General features: G+C 33.6%; 1 protein-coding gene across 1 annotated transcript in view; it reads right to left on the reverse strand.

Moving 5' to 3' along the window:
• LOC128554884 (tyrosine-protein phosphatase 10D-like) overlaps positions 1-22,659 on the reverse strand; it is a 41,741-nt gene extending 19,082 nt beyond the window's left edge. The window contains exons 1-12 of the mRNA XM_053536203.1: positions 22,375-22,659; positions 21,402-21,560; positions 12,074-12,202; positions 10,906-11,051; positions 9,968-10,057; positions 8,768-8,834; positions 8,213-8,395; positions 7,711-7,860; positions 7,345-7,480; positions 6,773-6,840; positions 4,453-4,470; positions 109-211 (exon numbers count right to left, since the gene is read on the reverse strand). Coding sequence (XP_053392178.1) covers positions 109-211; positions 4,453-4,470; positions 6,773-6,840; positions 7,345-7,480; positions 7,711-7,860; positions 8,213-8,395; positions 8,768-8,834; positions 9,968-10,057; positions 10,906-11,051; positions 12,074-12,202; positions 21,402-21,560; position 22,375 — 1,250 coding nt within the window. The 5' untranslated portion in view covers positions 22,376-22,659. The remainder of the gene's footprint in view (positions 1-108; positions 212-4,452; positions 4,471-6,772; positions 6,841-7,344; positions 7,481-7,710; positions 7,861-8,212; positions 8,396-8,767; positions 8,835-9,967; positions 10,058-10,905; positions 11,052-12,073; positions 12,203-21,401; positions 21,561-22,374) is intronic.
• Between the last annotated feature and the right edge of the window lie 1,791 nt (positions 22,660-24,450).

Here is a 24,450-nt window from a genome sequence, read left to right on the forward strand (position 1 = left end):
CTGGGAAAATTTAAAGTATGTCAATAAATGGTTTATACAATCATACAAAAATCACTGTAAAAATCTTTAAATTTGTTTACAAAAATAGGTACTTCAAAAATTGCTTACACAAGCTGTTTCCTTCTCAGGACGAAAACAACGACACCAACAACGGCTATGACTACTAATGCTGATGATATACCAGCCGCAATCGGTACTGTAAGGTCTGGAGCTGAGAAATAAATTCACATATTTAATTTTTCGGTTAGGTAATAGATACCATATTCAATTCAATTAAATGTTTTCTTGTATAATCTATTTCATTAGGATGACATTTAACTTTAAATTTACAGAAATTATAGATTACAATTATACACATTCTGTGTTATTCTTATTAAAAAAGTATCACTATTTTTTATGAGTTATAACTATTGATTTAAAGATAGAAAATGCTAGGCTGCCAATGACAAGGTAAAATGTATCTTAGATTATGAAAATCTGTTTAGGTTATTTTTTCCTTTTTTTTACAGTTTCTTCCGACAACATAATATTAGGTATATTTCATTCTGAATGTGTCTAAAATTGGTAGTAGTAATTGTTTTGTTTGCTTATTTCTTGAGTCAGGTATAAAAAAATCTGACAATTTCTATACTGTATGATATTTATTTTTAAAAGAATAAAATCGGTAAAAACGAGAAAAAAAACACGATCATTTGGAAGCAAAGAATGCAACCGTGAAGAATAATAGTGCAACCATGAAGAATAATAGAGAGGTAATGAAATGTGCAACACCTCTCACGCCCCATAGCACCGGCTTAAGCGGAACTCTGGTAAACAAATGTTGAATGGACTCTATGATCCAAAGAAAATATAACAATAAAGAAGTTTTTTTACCTCCATGTTTTCTATAGTAAACGACTTATTGAAAACATATATTGAAATAACATACATGCAGTAAAATAATTAAAAAGGCTGTTATAAAGGCTGTGTAAATTTGAGAGCGATTCAACAAAATATTTCTTCTGTAAGGAGTCGATGGATATTTGACGTTTTAAAATTTAAACATCACCAAATCATGAAAGGAAAGAGTTGTTTCACATATATATTAAACAGTATGTAAAACATGTGTATTATTCTTAACGAGTGTCAATTTACCGATGTATTTTTTTTAATTCAAAACAAAAAGGACTGCATGAAACGGCCAGACTTTAGGACAATTCAGCGCCGCCTTTCAAAATTCGCCATTTTCAATTTTTTTACAGTCTTCGTTTAGATGCATTTGTAACAATGCTCAAGAGCTGAAATTTATCGTAAACATCGTTTTAGCAATGCTAACATTCTTTTGTTGAGAATATTTTACGTATGGGGCACCACGTTAAAACATCTATTGCATATAGGTACATTGTTGGTTATATGTTGTTGTTCCTTTACCTACAATTATGAGAATTATTTTACGGTTTATGTTCTCTTTTTTTGGATAAATTATGCCAATTCTATGAAAGTCATTGTTTTATTTCTGTTTGCATTAGGTATTTGTCTTTGATTTTATTGTAAATGGTTGACAAATAGAAAATATGATTAAATCAACGAAAAACATAGTAATATATCATAAAAATATACTCGTCTTACAGTTCTAAGAATACAGCCCACAAATGAACAACTTTGAACTATGCGGAATTGAGAGATTCAAATACTGAAACTATGATAAAGCCGGATTTATGAAACTTCAGTACTGGAACGTTATTGTAAATGCATCATTACAAAGATATGTAACAGTTCTTTGAAAATGGCAAGGTTTCTTTAAGGTAATGAACTAACCAAAACCTGGCCCCTTCGAGCTGTCATTTTCATGGAATTAAATCATGCATCAGTAAATTGCCACTTTTTAAGAATAATATACATGCTTTATATGCTTTTGAATTTTCATCTGAAACATATTGCGGTGATGTTCTTTTTCAAAACAACATTCTATCGAATCATTAACACGAAGACTGATAAAAATTTTATAAAAGATCATTTATATACTTGACTTTTTAAAATAGAAAGTAATTCTAGTAGGAAATCAAATCTGCATCAAACAATGGAGATGAATAGAGAACCAAATAGAAGCTATTGTGGCGTCACATTGCCAACTAACGCCTAAATGGTTAAATTCCTGCACACCTTAACCCTGGTATAAAGATTATAACAGATGATAAACCATGCAAAGGCCTGGTCATACTCTAACTAATATCATTCATGCTAATAAATACTATTAATTAATTCATATGTTTGATGATATAAACATCTTGTAATGAGTTAAGTATCAGTTTTATCCGGTAAATGAAAACACAAGCATTCGACTTTTTAGAAACAAATAGTTAACCAGAATTTGATGATTTATACAAATACGATATTCGCAGACTTGTTTAATGTCATTTAAAGAAGTTTATTGATGGAAATTGCTGATGCATCAGACAAAAGATTTAGGAATATCGCTATTCTAGCCCGTCTCGACATGACTTTTGTTCAAAAACAACGAAATCGACCAAAGCTTTTGAATACCATAGATGCTTGTTTTGCCATACTTTCTGTGCAAATACAGTAGCAAGCACAGAATCATCTTTTACAATATACAAAACCGAAGAAAAAATTGTGTCCCGTTTCCATAACAAGTCGACAGCAAACCAGTTTATGTACTTCACAGATCAGGCTCAGTGGTGTTAAACATAAGCTTGCCTTTGACTAGCTTTTACAAAAAGTAGCCATATGACATATCATGTGTCGGTGACACGTTAAATAAGAAAAAAAGGCTTTTACAAAAAGCTAACATTTAACTTGTACTCGGATACCTCTTCTTTGATCTTGTTTTTTTATTGCCATAAGAATAAGTTCACTCAGAATACAAGCACGCAGTTTATTTTTCAAATATTCAATCAAATATAACTAGAGGTGTGTAGGACACGGATAGGTCAATATTTGATGCTATGATACAAAAGTTGAGTGTGTCCAGTTAATCCAACACGCATACTGAAACTACTGACTGAACGTAAATATTTATTTTATTATTAAATGATTATATGTCACATCCCCTTGTTACTGAGAAACTTTGTACCAAGTTATTAAAATATCCTTATATTTAAATTACAAAAATGACATCAAAGTGTGATCTTAATCCTTGAACTAGGGAACTAAGTATTATGCATTAAACATGATTTTATTTATGTTTTTGCCAAGTTAGTTGAATATCCATCAGATCTGGACAGAAAAATGAAAAGATGACCTCTTAGTTTCACCTTTAGCCAAGAGTGAAGGTCTTGCAAGCAATACATTTTCTACTTATGGTGAGTGTTTATATCAAGATACTTGAATATTTGTCCATTCATACAATGTATACATGATGTAAACAATAGAGGAAAACTGTCTGAGCAGACTAGTTTTCAATTTTTTCAATTTCGACTAATTCCAAGACAATAACTCCCAATCTTTTATTATGTTAAGATGAGTATATCTATTATTTTTGATATAACTGTGGCATTTGGTCGTTTTGAAAGTGATATGTATATAATAAAAGATACATCTGAGTTGTAAACATGCCAGTATGATTTATTTTTCGTTAACCAGCACCGTGCATGCAAAGATATTAGCAAGTTACAAGCAACAAACAATCGAAAACAAGAAACCAGAACACAAAATGCCCCCCACCCCCACTAACCCCCTGCACGAGTAACAGAAAATATTTGGTATTTGGTCACTGTGCACTGAATGTTTTTGACGTACTGACCTCAACATACTGATTATGGGCCATTTACCAATCAAAAGTGACCTCCATATCAAATGTGATCTCAGACCAAAGTATTCTCTAATTAATTGGCAAAAAAGTCAATGAGATCATGACCTTTGACCCACTGACCTAAAAATCAATAGGGCTCATATGTATTAGTCATGACAAACATACGTATCAAATTAAATAATCCTAGGCCAAATGAGTTATTGCCTGGAATATGTTTTATTATTTGGGTCACTGTGACTTTTTCCTTTTGACCTACAGATCTCAAAATAAAGAAGTTTTGTGGTCCTATACCTAAAGCGTTCTCAAGTTATCGTCCGGAAACCCTATAACTATTCCCGGTCAATTGACCCTTGACCAATTTATCTCAAAATATATCGATAAGTTTTATCTGCTGGTCATGATCAAGCTCCCTATTAAATTTCGTGATCATAGACCCAAGCGTTATCAAGTTATCGTCCGGAAAACGTTTAACTGTTCCGGGTCACTGTGACCTTGACCTTTGATCTACTGATCTCAAGATCATTACAGGTCATTTGCTGGTCATAACCAGCCTCCTTATCAACTTTCATGATCCTAGGTCCAAGCGTTCTTGGGTTTCATCCGGAAACCGATTGGTACCCGGACCGACAGACATCAGCAAAACAATATACCCGCCCCCACCCCCTTCTTCAAAGGGTGGGGGACATAACAAGCTTTTTTACCTTTTATCTCCAAATGAACTGCAAAAACATCAATCCACATACATATATATAAACACTAATAATTTGCCATAACTGAAGTCTAAACATTTGTAAGTTAAATTTGATATATCACTCTTCCTTGTAACACAATTTTGTGGAAAAACACAATTTGCAATAGAAATATCACTTCACGAAGTAAAGCGGTCGGTTTTGATATTCGCCATCGATGAACCTTACCTTTTAACAAATGTGGCGATTTAAACGTTATATATTAAATGATACTCTACACATAAGTCATGAAAATTTAACTGAATTGTATCATTATGTTTAATGTTTAGGAAGGAATGGACAAAATTTTATTCATTGTAGCACAAGATCTCTCCTGCCAACAGACAGGGCTGGGAAGTGTGTATACCTAAGGACTGTACCTGAAGAAGGACGACCTCAAGGACGTTTTATGAGCTATTTTTTTTTCAAAAATAAATTGTTTAACAGGACCATGTTCAAAGCCACCTTTAAGGAAAGTCATTTTTCATATCTGACACCAAATGGTATATCCTCGATGTGTTTAATACTTCATTTGTAGACAAAAGTCCGTTTTGGTTACGGGCCAGGTGCATTGCATGCTAGATCATTAAAGTGAACAAATGTAAGACGTTTATATTCATTTCAATTAGTGTATACTGATATCATACCAGCTTATGTTCAAAGTTAAATGATTGGAATGCGGACGCGGACACTGACACCGATGAACGGGCGACTGCAATAGATCTCTCTCTATATATATTGAATAGTCGTAAAGCACCTCTTAACATTTTAACTCTAAATAGATAATTACGGATTTATCTTCAACATTGATAAAACACATTTTATGTAGGCATCTTGACAAAATTGTTCAGCTTGGTAATCTTTTGGCATGACTTAGTTATCATTTACCTGTGTTTTGTACGATAAAGATCCTGAAAGGCATATAAAATAAGCACAAAAATGTTTTGATATATATTTTTTTAAAAAACTGCAATGTTGATTTGTTATACAGACGCTTTGCATTTGGTTTAGTATGTTCATTGGCAAAACAGGAAATGAGTCATGACTAAATCTTAAAGGAACCTTTTTTGTCAGTTTTAAAACATTTGCACCTATTAAAGAAATTAGATCGTAAAAGAGAAATGAACAATGAATTGGTACAATGGTCCCTTCAAACAATTGAGAAACAAACTGCATGGTATTCAAAACAAAGTTTTTATACTGGAGTAATCTTGCTTGAGTAGACAAATGACCGGCTGTTTTTATATATCACATGTAAATATATGCAGTTTTATGTCAAACATTTTCTATTATAATCCTTTTCGAGATTGTAACAGTCTTCTAGTGAAATAAAAATGAAATGAAAAATACTTTTGCTCTTAATAAAATAAAGATATGAAATTGAAATAGAACGTGTATTTTTTTTTTTGTAGCCGGTACCATGAAGAATATGTAGTGGAGCCCTGTCTCTAAAAATAAGCGTTCCCAAGAAACGGACAAAGTAAGTAAAATTGTTTTTTGTTCTTTCAAAGTTATTGTTGCTAAATGGAACTTGATAGATATATTTCCTATGAGAACGCATCCTCTGGTAATGAGTCTTTCCATCAAGGACATTGGTGTCAACATCTAGGTAAGAGCCGCAAATATTCCACAAAAGAGGATCGTTCCATTAATTTTGTATCTTACCCATCTTCTTAAGGTTAATTCCAAAGAGTTTGGTTTAATGCATTCCAAATGTTTACATGATTTTGAATATAAACCTTTTACATCCATACCGTACCTGTATTGATGTAACATCTCTTGTAAAGACATTGTTTTTCTATAAATTTTCCTATAGAAAATTCGGTTGTTTATGGATGCTTGAGTTGCAACTATTCAAAGTTTCTGCATTAAAAACAGTGGACATTTAAAAAGTCAGTACAATTAATAACAGTGGTTTCTTTTGAAGAAAGCACGGAAGATTGAACATTTTAAAGACATACTGCCTGTTTTTACAATTGTTTTTCCTCTGTGTTAACTCAATGTATTTCAACCCGCCCGCTTAGCTCAATAGGAGGAATAGCGCAGGTCTAAGGATCGCAGGGTCAGTAGTTCGATTCCTAGGCGTGGCGTATGATCTCCGTGAAAATGAAATAAGACATTTGTCTGAAATCACTCATCCTCCGCCTCTGATTCATGTAGGGAAGTTTTCATTTACTCCTAAATTATACACTTACATATATGAATCAGCATATTATTTATTTCAACGTTAAAACGAACACTTAATCGATTATACTTGCTTTAGTTTAATATACTTTATCTAGTGCAAAAATACCTGTTGATATAGCCTTCGAATACTCCGTCTCCGTACAACCGCCTTCTGTACATACAAATGACTTCACCCTGAAGTGCATAAAGGGTAAAAAGAACCACATTTATATCTATCTATCATCTTTATTTTCATACTGCTTAAGACTCTTTCGGGTAAACTAACAGGTGCGTGTCAAGAGCAGGAATAAAAATAGATTTCAAAGTAAAATAGTGAGATGAAATATAAGCGCGCTAGTGTTAATACAAGGCGAAGGTATTTATAGGTTAAAAGCTGGTAAAACTGATGGTCTCCGGTACTCAGGGTCGGTTTGAAATGAAATATCTAAACAAAGAACAGAAAAATGCCATTAACTAGGAATCTTGAATACCATTGTACATATATATTTTACAAGTCACGAAAGTTTGAAGGAAAATATATATATTTTGTTGATAAATCATCGTGTTATGATTCGTTTGTCATTGACCTTATCGTGAAAAAGAAATCAAAATCAAATACGGCCACACCACAATATAATGTTTTCATAAGGCATCGACAATGTATAAGCATGCGCACGGAAAAAGTCAGGAAATAAAAACCTGTAACTTCGTCCCGGCTGTAAATCACCATTGCAGTACTGGTTACTTTGTACGCCAGAACACTTGCCGTCCTCACCTACCACGAAATCTGTATAATTGTGCTCAGTGGTTGTAGCTTCACGCTTTCTTCGGTTACCTGAAAACATTTGTCCATTGTCAGAGAAGTGCAGTATCAGTTTTTCAAAATTACAGGCAAAGGAATTTTGATGTGTTTGAACAATCTTTAACATTGGGTTTAGTTATTGTTGGCAATTTATTGTTACCAACGAAATGTTTGTACTGTACCGTAGTTATCCGGCACATTTAAATACATTTTGTACTGCAACAAATAGTTTCCTTTGTGTTATTTTTTTCTTCAAAACATACCACCATAAAAAGTTAGACACTGCACTTTCCAATCCCTAGGTGTAGCTATGTAAGGTGGTATACGATCCATGTCTTTCACTTGAAACCAACTTTTATATGTGTTTGAAACTTTATAATCGAAAGCTGTTGTACTTCCTGAGAAAGGTTTATCTGAAAGTATCAATATTAATAATATACGTTTGCATTAGTGTTTCAAAAGTATTTCAAATAAAACAAATGTAATTAAGTATTAAAGTGGAAAATAAAAGCTTTCTATATTTTACGCTAAATGTGTGAAAGCTATTATGATGACATGAGGCTGGCTATAAACAATGAATCCTCTCTTTACACAAGTTGCGTCTCGAAACTTATACATTTACATCAATTTTTCCCCACATTTTTGTTAAGAGTATCATCTAAATTTTATTAAATATCTGATGAAGCATTATTATATTCACTAAATATTTACAGATAATCTATGAATAAATGAATTCAAAGCTTTAGTTCGGAATGATTACTAAACCTGTTGCTTGACTTTCCTGTGCAACAATTACTCCCCAGCGTGTTAGCTTGCCGTTACGTATATTACAAAGAAGGTCTTTTAATGGAAGTTTCACGGCAATTTGTCTCTCGTCATCCGCTGGTTTAACTTGACTCTGCTGCATAAGTAAATTGTTTTCTGTCTCTTCGACAAGTTTGAGCGGAGCTAAAGTTCAATTTAAAGTCTCGTTAATATGATATCTTTTCAGAAACACAGAGTAAAGAAAATATAAATGTCATGCTTTTTTGAAAGTAGTAGATAAAAGAACTCTTATGCTGTAGTGTTTAACCCCAAAATACCTCATAACTGCATCTTATAGGCAGAAAATAAACAAAGCACACACCAAAGGAAAGATCTATACGTATTGAAATCCTTTATCAATGAAGCTGCAATTTTTTTGGCTGTATACTTAATATAAAGTAATTAAATTCAGTTCTGATCAGTTAAAATGTTTCTGTAGGGGTGAAAACACGCGGGTAGTATGATTTAAAGATAATAAACAGTAAATAAATCCTAATGAAACAGATAAAGACTTACCACCAGGTAGTACAATTGCCGTCCTTGTTACCCGACTCCCGTAACCTTTAACTGTAGCTGCAAACACCTAAATCACATTGAAAACGAAACATTTTAACTATATGACATCTCAAAATCATAAAGAGTTTATTGTCCATTAAAAAATATACAACCGAAACAAATGTTAAGAACAAAAAATACAAAGATATTTTGACCACGTTTGCTGCAGATTGATCAAGTGATTCCTATAACATTTTTATGTCATGCTTTTTTAACTTTTAAATGCAGGCAAGGGAAGACATCAAAGTCTATCTTAAGGATGCATTAGACCCAGTTTGTGGAACACCTTTTTTCTGAAAGTTTAGAGTTACAGCGACACAATGTAGATCATATCGCGCTAGTTTTTCCGCTTTTGATGGTAAAAAAAGAACCCAGGTGCCGCTCTGGCAATTGTTTCATGCTTGGGACAGCATATGAGTAGAATCATTGCTCCTCCAAGTTCCAGCTTGACGACCACCACAAATGTTTGGAACACACAGTTTTGGCGTTAGAAGTGTTGATATGATTCAATTGTCATCAACACTATTTTCATTATATATTTTACAAAGTTGCTTAGTGTTTTTAAATTTTAGTTTTTAAGTTTTTAGTTTATTTCAATGAAGTTGAAATAATGACTTGCTAACTGCCACATCTTGCGGTAAGCAACATAACGTCTGACCCCCCCCCCCCCCCACACACACACACACACACCACCCCCATCTCCTCATGACATCAGGTTTTATACATTTATGAACTTTTTCCAACATTTTTAAAGACTGTGAAATGAATGGATGTTCTTTATTAAGGGAATAATTGCTTCTTTGTGCACTTTTGAAGTACATTTTCTTGTGTTCTTGTAAACGAAAACTAATATTCACAGAGCGTTTTGACATTTGAGTATTCAATATCTTTATCGACGATCTTTAATTTTATTTAGAATTTGCATGTAACGTCCAAATGTTTCCAAGCTGATGTAAGATGCTATAGAGTTTGGAATCATGGAACCTTTACTATTTCATAAATCCAAGATATTTACGTTCTTAAAACTGTTAAAAATAACGACAAGTGAAAAAGTGCCTTTCATGCTTCTAACCCATTTAGTGTCCGGCAAGAATAATGCATTTTACTCGTACTAGAGCATTATATGTCTTATTACACTTCTGAACTACTGGTGAATTTTACCTGCACATCGTAGTTTCCTGGCTGTATATCAGTCATGACACAAGAGTGAATATTACTGGCTGTTCTATTGCTGTACACGACACTTTTATCCTTCAATGACAAATGTGATATGAGGGTTTTTTTTCTCATTAAAAAGTACAAAAATAAAGTGAAATTATTTAGTTCAGCTGCCTCTGAAAGTTAAAATGTGGCGAAAAAACATGGTTTGGAATTTGATCAAGGCTATTTATAATGCATGATTCTATTTGGCTGGTTGTTAGAAAAATGTTAATATTTAAAATACGGATATAATTATATTTTTGTTGTGCATAATCGATTAACTATCTCATAATTTTGTAATACTCTGAAATATTATTCAAACTTATAACATACAAAAAGTATATATTACAAAGAAATAGTTCATTTATAAAAATAATGACCTATATGACCAAATGTGACAAAAAAGTGTTAAAACAATAGTAAACTGTATATAACTATATGTGACTTAGAGCTTAAACCTTGAATATAAACGCAAGGTGTAACAAGAACACACTCGGAAAGGGGTGGCGGCTTTTGAGGGTGTAATGTTTGGTGGGTTGGGTTTGGGGCGATGAGTAAGAAACAGAACTGAGAAAGGCATTAAAGAAAAAAATAAAGACATAGTAATGTAAAAGCTGTGTTGGTGGGGGTTTGTGGAAGGAGGAGAGCGTTTAATGTGGAAAGGGGTATAAAGGTATACTATGAAACAAACAACATCAAGAACCTCTTTCAAACTGAAGGACGAAGGTATACTACCAAATATAACACTAATCAAGAAATACGACAAGCGCAAACAAAAACATGTATTTGGTTTAGGGGGATGTGGGGTAGGTTGAAGTACTATGAGATACTAGGAGGTAATGTCCAGAAACTAAAAGTAAAAAGGAAATACTAAACTTTTGAAAGAGGAGAAAACTTACATCAATTTTAGTACATCTTATGTGATATTCTCTGAGAATGCCATTTAAATCTCGTTTCTTTGGTTCTTCCCATGATACAGTGAGCGTTCTTGGTTTTGTCACTTCCTCCTCAGGTTTTAATTGCACGTTTGTGACATTACCAGGTGCTAAAAACATGACAATGGTTTCACTGACATTTTTTTTTATAAAACATACAAATGAACATGAGTGAACAGTGGTGTAATATAGGAAATTGAGCAGTGCAGATACCTGATAAATTGAGAGGTTCTATTCTAACTTGTCATTGTTTCATTAAAGCCCTTTCCTGAGTGCGACGCATGTCACTCGACGTGATACTGGACACGATACACGAAAATGCAACACTTGATTAGACTGTCGAAATGGCGACGCGGTTCACGCCAAAGCGACACACGACACGACAACAGAACACTATGTGTCACGCCTGTAATAGCACGAAAACATATCGTGTGTCGGATCGTGATATCATGTGTAGCATAGTGTCGGATCGAATGTCATCTGTCGCCTTTAAAAGGTGACACGAATCGTTAAAAATTGAAACCCGACACGATACACAACATTGCAATGCAACACATCACAAAAGGAGAAATGACACACGGCTTTTAATGTGACTGTTCACATGTCATGTGATGTGACACTTGAATAGCTCAAGACAGTTCTGCGAGATTAGCGCGATTGAATGTTGTATGACACTTTGTGTTTTCATGTGTCGCGTCGCGTGTCGCATTGTCGTAAGTCTTGTCGGATGTTGTGTTTAGTTTCTTGTAGCGAACATAGAAAATGACGCTCGGCGTGCCACTAGATACGAATCACGAAAATATGATAGGAGTTATGATACGGCACACAATAATTTGACACGACCATTGTCGTATATAAGAATTCCGTGTGGTACTAACCGGATTAAGAAACAAAAATGCAGAGTATTTTGCCATACTTTTTGGCAGAAATATTGAAAACAAACCTGTTTTTCAAACAGAGAAAAGGAACAATAGGCATAAAATAGGACAAAAGTACATGCATATCGATGTACTTAACCGTTTTTGTAAAGAATATATTATCAAATTATACTTTACTTTCTCAATTCGAATTCAAGTACCTCACGATATGATCGTATCTATACTTATAATAATGTTTATTAAAGGCAGCATACTTGATTCAGCGGTTGTTCCTGGTACAGTATCTGATCCATTCACTCCAGCAGTCGTTTCTGCAGTAACTTGTATGGTATAATTCCAGAAGGCATCTAGGTTATCAAGCAGACAGTTTGTAGCATTGAAATCTGTAAGAGTAAAGACACAAACATAGATTCTGGTCCATCAAAGCATGTTCAAACTTAAAATCTCATACACTTGCCGTGCTCCAAGCATTTAAAGAAAGATTTTTTTTGTTGGATTTAACGTCGCACCGACACATGATAGGTTATATGGCGACTTTCCAGTTTTTAATGGTGGAGGAAGACCCCAGGTGCCCTTCTGTTCATTATTTCATCACGAGCGGGCACCTGAGTAGAACCACCGACCTTCCGTAAGCCAGCTGGATGGCTTCCTCATATGAAGAATTCAATGCCCCGAGTGAGGCTCGAACCCACATCGATGAGGGGCAAGTGATTTGAAGTCAGCGACCTTAACCACTCGGCCACGGAGGCCCCTTAAAGAAAGATACATATAAGACAAAGGTATCTCATAAGTCAAAATGTATGTCAAAATGATATGAAAACAAAAACATCACATTATATTTCCCCCACACCATGTGCCTAATTACATAATAAACAAAAGCATTACTTACATTAAATATATTAACATTCATGTCCTAGCGGACATACAGGATGTTAAAAAGAACTTATACAACAACTGTTTCACTATAATATACACCTGCTGAATGGTTTTCCGGTCAATAGTCAGACTTTTTTCATAATATCATTAATATGTTTTCATATTTTTTTGCCATCAAGATTTTTCCAGCAAGAGTCGAACTACGAACTATAGATATGCCGATAGCACTTATAGTCAACCGGCGATTAATACCTCACACTTACCCTATTTTCTAAGTTAAACAACACAATGTAAATGAAATTATTTCTCGCTGAGAGAGGCTCTAACATAAGTGAAAAAATACCTGATCATATTAAGTAAAACAAAAAAATATGGTAAAACCAAGGTATAATTACACCAATATTTAACTCAACAACTTGTCTGAAGTCAAAGCACCAAAAGTCGAACTAAATCTGAGACAAAGTTCCACTCCCTCCGTCCGTTATATAGGACTTAGGACAAAAGCAACAAGGAGTAATAAAAAATCGAAATAAAACCGAGTCTGCAATTTTCACTGTTTGCCTTGATCCCGGTGCTTCTGAGGGATCTACTTTCCATATTTTATTTACTTCAACACAGCGGGTGTTGAGTGCTGTGCGGCAGCCGTAAAATATGTCCCCGACTTCATCTCAGTGTTGTTTTATTTTCTAGTCCTTCGGGATCATCGATTTCAACTTATTTAGATTTGAAGATTGAATACTGTTAGGGGCGTTGACAGTGTTGCATTTTCCACTACTGCTCACGAACAGACTCAATCAAATTGAGTCTGCAATTTTCACTGTTTGCCTCATTCTCGGTGCTTCCGAGGGATCTACTTTCCAGATTTTATTTTACACTTTATTAGACATCGCATCAAGCGTAGCGATTAACTGTAGAGGTGTCAATCACCAAACATGCACTGTGCTTCAGGATTTTTTGCATCGTATCCTCCTTTTTAACACATTTTACAAATATCTGATTGAAATAAGGACAATCTTTAATTTTCCGAATTTTATAAACTACATCTCCATAGTATTCCGAGTGTATAAGACAAAGTTTTTAAAAGTGTTTTAAAGTTAGTCTCATATTTCTTTAACAGTTCGGACGACGTATAGTTAAATTTACTGAAAATTTCCGTAGCTTATGATATCGGCAACGCTGTTAGAATAAATTTTTGGGTGATATGAAGATTTCTATTATAAAAATCCTCTATGTTTAATCAAGCTCTTGCAAAACGAATAAATTGTGAAATAAAGACACCGTATCATGTTGCTCGAGCGACATCTCCATCAAGGTGGGGGAAGATGACAATTTCAAAATTAAAAGCGCATCTTTTGTCATATATTTTCGTTTCTAGGTTATTATACAAAATTGTTAAATTTAAGTCCAGATATGACGGTATTAGCCTTGTTAAGTTGTTATATACTCTTTTGGGTAAATGTGTTCACCATTTCTGAAAATATAGGCTGTCCATATCTAAAATAACATCAAGAAACCTCGAGGTTCCATTAAAACCTTCAATAATTTCAAATTGTGTCTCAGCGGACAAAATTAAGCATGAGGATAGAAGTAGAAAGGGAAATAGGGAACGGATAACATTTACATGATTAACAAACATAATATAGAATAAAACAATAAGCATCAATAAATACTATTTTATGCAAAAGACAACTATGACATGCTCCGAATACCAAGGATAACACAAGGTCCTTAGCATTAGTGCCATGACATAGGCAACTATTAAAATGTATTATTTAAATGAAAAATTACACGAATTGAAATGATCACAGTCAGGCTGTCACACATTTTCAGATCTTAAAGTATAAAATACTTGATCATATATCTTTAATAATCCATCAAACGAAACGAAACATGGTAAAATAATTATAAGTTACTATATAACATGTAAAAAAGGACAGAACTCCTGAGTCGAAACTTAAACATTAAACAATTTAAAATGCATTAAAACACGTTAAAACATCTGGCAATCACTGAACACTTTGCATTAAATGACTATTCGTAGCTGCCTTTAATGACTGATAATTGTTCATTTTAGTGATATCCACTGTTCCAAAGTTTAGAACCAATGAAACTTAATAGAATTCGAACCTGGGCCTTTGACCTTTGGAAGACAGTAGCCATTTTTCTGATTAAGCTTTTTACTATGTGTAAGTATAGAATGTTGTAGAACAAACTATTTATCTAAATAATCTTGGGCTGGTTTGTTTTTAACCTTGAAAATATAACACAGCATAATTGTTTCAACTCTCTTGCTAACTGGTAACCGATTTATGGATTTAAAATGTTCAAGACCTACTTGGGCTCTGGAATCAAGCACAAACCTCAATAACTTATTTTCAGTTGTTTGTAATTTGTTTTTTAAGACGTGAGTTAAACCATTATACTAGACAGAACAAGTGTAATATATAGACACTGAATTAAGGACCTAAAAAGCAGGTTTTTGGGTATGTTGAGTAGACAAACTTTCTTATGGTGTAGACATTTTACCTTAGCATTGTCTTATTTAATAACTGAGTCGACCATTGCACAAAAGGCTAATATTTGCTGATCTGTGGTAACCCTAAGACACTTCACAGCTATGGTTACTTCAATAGCTGTACCATAACAAGTTACATTTAACTATGATTTAGACCTGTTTTTTTTCGTTGAAATCTCGTTCATAACGTTAAAAGAATAAATTAGGAATGAGTGGGGCGCAGTTGGTTCTCATCCGGATACCAATTATTTGTCTGTAAGTTCTATTGCCAAATCTGATAAATATGTTATCTAATAAAAACTTTAGAGCTTCACAAACCTGATCACAACTCCGTATGGTGTATCTCTTGAATTTATTGTTAGAAAAGAATGTTCTTGTTTCATTGCATGCTAGATAATTAACATTTTCCTCTTGCAAATGTTTTCTCAATTAAAGATACCAGTTTTTTAATAATGTGGTAATTTAGTAGAAAGAGTAGAAAAGTCATAAGTACGTATAGTCGAACATTATAAGCGTTTGTTTATTTGCTTTTTGATAACATGTCAGAGTTCTTGATGGACCAAAACAAATTAACCCCCGAGTTGTCATATACGTTGGAGCAATACCTCTGTACGTGGTCTTTTATTGCATTAAGACAAGAAGTCAAAAGTAGATAAATATTTTTGTAGTGCATAAGGTTAAATTTTAATCGACCTTTTTATGGAGTTTTGTGTAGTTTAGAGATCCATTATAGAGTAGGGAGTTTCATCTGATTGTCGTCAAGTGCGACATCAAAATTTATGCATTGATCTAAATGACATTTTACAATACTATTCTCATTTTGTAGCGATAACTGATAAGTTTTCGCATGTTTCAGTACATTTTAAAATATTTCTGTGTAGTAAATGCGTCATATTATAATATTACTAATTAAAGCTTTGTCTGCAGAAGTTAAAGCAAACTTTTAGTGTAACTTAGTTAAAGCTTTTGTTAAATTTCGAAGTGAAAACCTAGGTTTAGAGGTAATAAGGAAAGGTTTGATTTTATGATTTCAAAAATATTCTTTTTCCATTCAGTAAGAGCTTGCGGGTCTGCATTTTCTTTCCGACACCATTTTTTTAGCAAAGTCATCGATAGACTCTGTTATTTCAGAGAGACATTTTTTCAAAGTTAATAGACGAAGGAATTTTATAATTTGGACCTTTGGAAAAAATATTTCTGATTCTTTTATAAAAAAAAAATCTTTAATTTACCCATTATGATATGGTCGGCTGGTTGCAATTGGTAACAGTATTTAGATTCTTTACAGTTACAACTGTCTGGAACATAAGCTCTATTGTGTCTAAATCTAACACAATTTTATTGTAATTAATTATAACGTTTCTAACTGGTTTATTATATTTGTATCAGATAATAGCTGTTTCCAGATTTTTGAATTATTTAGGAATAGTAAAAAGTACTAGAACATCAATTAACTCGATTACATTATTTATGAAAGATAATGTTAGAAAGTTGCGTTTATGATCTGATTCAGAATCAATAAGAAAATGATGCGTATAGCGCTGAATCAAATACGCAGCTTCGTTACATGAATGTGTACGTATTAAGAAATATTAGCTCAAATATTTTGATAAATGCTATTATTTAAAGTATTAGACCCCTAATAGTAATATTTTTAAAAATGCATTTGCTTGGTATATTCTTAAAGTTGACCAAGTTTCGCACTGTGTTGCAATTTTAAACAAATTTTACCGTACCGTTTTATATAAATTTTGCATAATTCATAATATTTTCTCATGCTAAAGTAGAGACAAATTTCAAAGTGATGGCCACTATCCAAAACGTTGACAGAGAATTCATTATACCATGAATTTTGATAAAAGAAACATAAAACTGTTGGTAGCAATTACAAAACACAATATAAAACTGTCAACATAATTTTTTTCATAGGGTACCTCAAGTAAACAAATATAATGAGACAGAATTCTGACTTCAATATTGAATATATAATATTCGATTCCTGCGGGTCTGTTTTGAATGTTGCTCACTTCATTCAAAAATAACCTTGAGGCCGAAGTAAAACCTACCTATATTTCTTCCACAATATGTAGTGAAGGCAAAAAAGAGAACTTTAACCGCATGTAACTCAGTATTTTAAAGATGTATAACTATACCCCTTCTGTTTCAGTGGTAAATGTACTTTGAACAACAAGAAATCACTAATCAAATGAAACTTTTCCACTTTTGTACAATAAATCAATATAACTCTTGAAAGAAGTAAAATCTTTCTAGAAAAAAAGGTAAATAAAGAAGAAAATGTTGGTCCGAGTGGGGTTTGAACCTACGCCCCACTGACAATTGCAGTCAAAGTAGGTTTATGGTTGGAATTAAATACTCTTCAGAAAAAAAGGTTCTCTATTACGGGTCTTATACCTTAAACCTAATCGAAAGGGTATTTGTAGAAATTTAATCCATTTAAGTTAAGAGACATGTCTACGTTTAGCCTTGAAATCAGAAGTCATGATAACTTTATATTTTAATTGTTCAACAGCTTGACAGTATTTAGATTCTTTACAGTTACAACTGTCTGGAACATAAGCTCTTTATCTAAATCTGACATTATTTTATTGTAATTAATTATAACGTTTCTAACTGGTTTCATCAACTTCCACTAATTTTTTTCAAAGGAGATGTTGTTTAAAGGAAATTGTGGATTTGTTTTGTTTGTTTGCGGGCAGTTAACCTAATCAGTGTTCCTGGATTCTGTACCAGTACAAACCTGTTCTCCGCAAGTAACTGCCAACTTGCCCACATGAATCAAAGGTGAAGGACTAATGATTTCAATGACGTTCATGAAACAGTCACAGGAAATTGTGGACGGACGGACGTCGGACGGACGGACGTATTTGCCAACATATGGTGTTTATGTGGCATTTTCTGTGATCTTTAGGGGCTATTTTCCACATAAATTAGGTGGTTTTTCTTCCAATTTCATATAAAACATGGACGGAATGAAGCTCATAGACCCCAGGACGTTGACCCGGACAGACGGTCGCCAGACGGTGAGCTAAAATACGTCACAGGAGACACAAATATAGAATAATTTAGGGAATGTAACTCAACAATAACCCCTTATATAGAATACTAATTATGAAATCTTTTTCAAGCAAAACACTACAAACATGCGGACAGTTCAGAAAAGTACAGCCAAAACCTCAAGCCTTACAAATAGAGGATGAAATTTATCATTATTGAATATATCATTATTTATTGAAATGTGTAAGCCAACAAGAAATCCAACATCCGGTCAATGCATAATATGCATAATTTTCAACATGTCTAGGATAAAACTGGTATATAAGAGAAGCAAGGCGCCCAAATATAATTTCCTGTAGGCGTAGAAAGTCAAATAAAGGACCGAAAGGTTGTACCAGTCGACAAACCATGGGTCACCAGCAGCGCATATAAATGCTCAATGATTCCAAGGAATCAGTAAATCTATAACAACACTGAGACATAGTACGGGGCAACCTTCTACAGCTACCACACGGCACTTAATGTCCGATGTTGTGACTACAAAAGATAATAAGTAAGGGTAGATTTCTCAAGCCAACGAGTGGATTGTTGTCCGTTCTAACTAGCATGCGGTTTCCAAAAGAATACTCATGGAACTTGGTACAAACTGTCCACTTCAGAGCTTTTGAGTTGGATAATGACGCTCACTGTGGCGCAGGTCACGGCTAGCATACGCTTTAACACGCTCCTGTCCTAAACTGCTTTTAAACCATTTTGACTAGCGTCGATGTTAAGTATTAATGATTTAGAGCAATCTGCATAAGCATGAACGTGTCGGGTGGTTAATTTTCTCCTTTAAGATGTCAAAAGACTCCTTTTGTTGTCTCCCAGAAATCCAGGGTGTTACTTTTGTCTTGGAATTTTTCACCTTCTTGTTGTTTTGATGGCCTTCAAGTAAATCGTTCAAAGTCTTGGCTAGCAAATACCTGAAGAATCAGTATCCAGTTAGACCTAACAATCTACATATATCATTAAAATGCTACAACCCTAGCAGTTGGTGGGTAACTCTAGTTGTATTGGGACGTTTATTTTCTTGCATCAGTACTATACCACTTTGCATCTGAATGTGAGGTATTAGTACTGAACGACATCAGTCTTGTTCTGCAGTTAAACACTGCCCCATATCATGACTGATCTCAAACTGCCTTCCATATTTCTGGATTCGTCTGTAAAGACTACATTCGTCGACTCAGTCTTTAACCATTTCAGAGGCTGCAATGCACAATGGTAACGCTACTAGCGCTGTCTCGATGTTAGCAATATACGACATGATGTGATGCCTATGGATAAGAACCGTGCGTCGTCAGGTCGCTGTAGAAATTGTATGTCACTTACGAAGATGTGATATAACGATGAAGTGATTTTGTAGCATCCATGTAACTTTGCATCTATGTTGTGAATTTTATCCATAATTGTAAAGTAATAATGTATTTTCACCAAAAATGTTTAATTTTGTAATAGTGTTTATTCATTGCAGCCGCGACCTGAAACCATGAATATCATATCATTATTTAATGAAATGTACAGGTCAAAATGTTTATTACTATTACGTGTGTGAGCACCTTTTAAAATCGTAAAACTGGCCAGGTATTTTTTTCTTTTTGTTGGAATATAGGCCATAAGAAGACATTCCAGCATTGATACTGGTGGCCCGCTATGCATTATTTCATCACAAGCCAGCACCTGGGTAAAACCAACCGCTTTCCGTAAGCCAGCTGAATGGCTTCCTCACATGAAGAGTCACGTGAGGCTGCAACACACATCGGTGAGAGGCAAGTGATTGATTTGAAATCAGCGTCCTTAACCACTCGGTCACGGAAGTCCCTTCTTAGATAATAAAACAATTCGTCTAAACACTTAATATTGCAGAAAAACTACCGCATGTACGCTTCTATTTGCAATTAAATTGTACATTCTTTTCGCTTACGAGATCTTTTGTGAAATTTTATTCGTCTGATTTGTTTTTACCATTTGCTCGCTAATAATTTCAACACTTGACCTTTTAGCTTGAGATAGATAAATGACGTCCTAACTTTATAAACCAAAAAACGATGAAAATTCTACAAACACAATTAGATATAATTGTTTTATATTTGAACGAAAAGTCAAAAGAAAGATGAGATGAAAAATCATTTCCAAGCAATTTCACTTACCTTACGGAATGATATATTCCTTGAGGAATACCATCAGCCCTTCGTCTCCCACCAGCCAAAATGTGCGCGACAGTTGCAGATATTATTATTGTTTTCCTTGATAAAACTCTTTGCCGCCTCAATCCTGAACACAAAACCGCGTAGTAGAGCACAAGATTAAACTAAGCACTAAACTGACGCTTTTTAGTGATTAATGGTACTGAGCGATCAATTTGCTTTAAGCAATGTACGTGAATGTAGATCTTAGTCCTGTATGTATTTTAATAACACAAAGCATAACGTTTGAGAAAATGAAAATAATGGGTTAGCTGTTTTGTTCAGTACATAATTGTTAGACGTTGAAAACCAGCTTGAAAGTACTTGGAAATGAAGAAACTAGCTTATAGTGTCTGAACATATTCTCAAAAAAACTAAATTTGACTTGACTGCTTTAAAGTCCGTTTCTCCGTGATCCCGACCTTTATCTATAGACCACTAAAATTATAGAAGTTATATATCGACTACAGGCAACCATTCTATGATTTTATCGACTGTAGGTCAAACACGGCCTGCGCCATTGGGCAATCAACCTATAAAACAATAGTGTTCATCCGTCTGTCACGTCAAGTCTACCCTCTGGGCTCGAAGTTACTGCGCCAAAGCATTCTACGTTTGTCAGTCGAAATCCAAGGGGATGGACAGTCTTATTACTACATGCCAACCCTTCGGTGGCATAATTAGCATGTGATACGAAATATTGAAAAGAAGTCGTTACAGAATAAAACATACTAGATTCATGCACCTCTTTACTTTTAGTCGTGAATTGCTACAAATACCTAAAAAGCGTATAATTTGCTAATACAAATTCAACTATGATTAAGTCTTATGGTTTACAAACATATTTTTGCAAATTTGCATATTAACACACGTGGGTAATATCAAACGTAAGTTTTCATACATATTGTAATTTAATGCCTGATAGCTAGATCTCATAAAAGAACTTACTGTATCCAGTTTCACATGTTTCTGTTGTAAGTGATTCTGTATCAGTAGCTGTAACAGTATATTTTGTTGGACCAGTATACAGCTCAGGAGCTTTCCAAGTAACTAAAAGCGTTGAAAAATTATCTGATTCCGTTTTAACACTTCTTGGCTGTTTTGGCACTGCAAAGTAATTCACCTACGTAATCTAAAGAAGACTTTATTATCTATACAAATCGACAATTTCAAAATGTAAAAACTTAATTGAGATCAAAATGTCTCTAAATAGAGTTTTGTTGACTTGTACTTGATAAGAACATCAGTTTGTACATTTAGGTAGTGTCTCTACATTTTGTACAAGTATAAACACAGAATGTTATTTCTTTAAAGTAATAATAAGATACGAATATTCTAATACAAAACTGATAGATCAGGTGGTATCTAAAAAATGACAAACAAATATTATAACAAGTCCAATGTTTAAGTAAATGCATTATTTTCATCTAAAAGTTTATATTGCATGCCCTTTATATTATATCTACAGTTTTTCACATGTTAAACTACAAAACATGATAAAATAAAGTAAGATATAACCAATTCAAATGTTACTATATATGTAGTCATTTTTCTTACCTTTTAGAAAGTGAAAGTCTTCGACCGTTGCAGGAAATGTATGCATTAAATGTATTACGGTATTCATTCTCTATCACGTGCTCACATGGTGTGAGGTCGCCAAATGAATAAAATCTAAACTTGCATTTTTTTGATTTAGTGAAATTTCAACATAACCACTCTTGAAAGTACAGTGTAAAAATGAGAAATTTCAAAATATTTACTTTAGCAAATTTCAAGGCATTGACATTAACTATTGCTTTAGGATGAGCTTATCGAGGCAGTGTAAATGTTTGTAAATGAACGACATAACAAGGAAAACGACACTAAGGAAATGCGAGATAATTGTAAATGGTTAGACTTTTAACAAGAAAGAAGAACATACTGCCAACTTCCGTCCTAAATGGTTTTCCAACATTGAACTTCCCGGGTCCAACTGATGTAAATGCTCTCACTTTCAATGTATAATTGCTGTACGGATCAAGCTTTGTTATAGATGCACTTGTAGTGTTGACAGTGGAGTTGACAATGTTGTTATAATCCTTATCAATGCTGATGACATTCACTTCATATCCGGTGATGATTCCATTTTGTGGACAAGGCGGTAACCAATTAAACTGTGCTTCTGTTGCATTTGTTGTGTTTGTTATATCCAATTCGTTAATCTGGCCTGGATCTTATAAAAAGAAAAATTGGGATTCCCATACTTGCAAACAAAATTAATGTATATATTAAACAAATCGGGTCATATGCATTTATTTCAATAAATATGCTTCAATGGTAAAATATTTGTTTTTCTTTTCGGTAAAAACTCAAGGTTTAATGCCACTTACTTGACTGCTGCGTTCTGTAGGTTTTTTCTTCAGACAAAGGTCCTTCGCCTGCTTCTGTAGACGCACTTATTTGTATAGAGTAGTTCCAGTACGGTCTTAAGTTTTCCAGTTTAATGGTATTTGCAGAGGCAATGTTCGTTCGATTTTCTTGTTTACTACTAGCATCTGAGCAATCATGTTTAAAATAAGTTGTAATTAACGTATACTTGGTAATTGGTCCATTTCCTTCCACTTTTTCGTTCAAGGACTTCCAATAGAGTTCTATCGAAGATTCGGTTGAATTCACATTTTCCAGAATTGGAGATGAAATTGGAACTAAAGAATAAAGATGCTGCAAATCAGATCACTGCGCCATTCAAGTATTGGTCCGAGAGCTCACGGACTTTTATTGCAACAATTGAGGCCAAAAAAAGTTTATACATTTTTGGAAACAATATTCCATATCCTACATGAAAACCCATTTCTTAAGTGTCAAAGCCGTGCCTATCTATATTTTGTTCACTTATGTTTGTGATAGGGGAGGTAAAACTCACTTGTTAAAATTTAGGGGGTAGGGTAAAGTTTACGTCTACTAGTTTTTTCACTGTTTAATTACAGTAGCTATATGATTGTCAGTAAATGTATATATGTCAACCAATGTCAGCAGAAAGAAATTCATCAAAAAGGAATGAAGGGCAAACTTGATATTTAAGGTCAAAGGTCAAATTTATGTACAAATCACAAAAATTGGCATATTTGAAATTTATTTTTATTCTTAAAAATTAGTTTGTTATCAAAAATCACTCAGCTTTATGTATGTAATGTGTATATATCAGTCAAAGTCAGAAATGCAAATCTTATTGCAAAACGTCAAAGTCAACCCTGATAACTGAAGGTCAAAGTTCATTTTCATGCAAAAATATATAAAATTGTTACATTTACCAAACTAACGTTTTTAATATGTATTCACATTGTAAGTCACTGGAGTTATTTTGTTTTAATGTCTGTATATCAGGCAAAGTCAGCAGTGCAAAGGTAACCCTAAAACTGCCAAGGTTATATCAAAGGTCAAATTTGTGTGAAAAATTGCATGAATAGTTTCCTGTTTGAAATATAACAGCTATTTCTGGTCATTATTTGTAATTGCTCGTGATTTATTTTAATGTATATATGTCCCACAATGTCAGTTATAAAGATATTGTCTAAAATCAGACAAGTTCAAATGTGATATTATGGGTCAAAGGTCATTTTTAAGTAACTTTATCATTACTTTGTTAAAAAAATAAAAGCGCTTGTTAGAATTTTCTATTAGCAATTTATTTTAATGTATACATGTCAAGCAAGGTCAGGTATGTAGGTCTTGTCCAAATAAGGCAAAGCCAAACCTATTATCAAAGGTCAAAGGTCAAATCTGCGTAAAAATTAGCCAAAAAAGAGTATTTTGCAATGATTTTTCATTATTTTGGGGGGTATTTCAAAAGTATTAACTAATAATTATTCATTTTAAAGTATATAAAACAGATGATATCATTCTTGAAATAATAATGAAAAATTAGTCAAGGTCAAATCTGACATTAAAGGTCAAAGGAGGCCTTCAAAAAAACTCATTCATACCATTATGATAACATCTGGCTGGAACATGTTGGGGA

This window comes from Mercenaria mercenaria, unplaced genomic scaffold (genome assembly GCF_021730395.1).
Source record: "Mercenaria mercenaria strain notata unplaced genomic scaffold, MADL_Memer_1 contig_836, whole genome shotgun sequence".
Classification (NCBI taxonomy): Eukaryota; Metazoa; Mollusca; class Bivalvia; order Venerida; family Veneridae; genus Mercenaria; species Mercenaria mercenaria.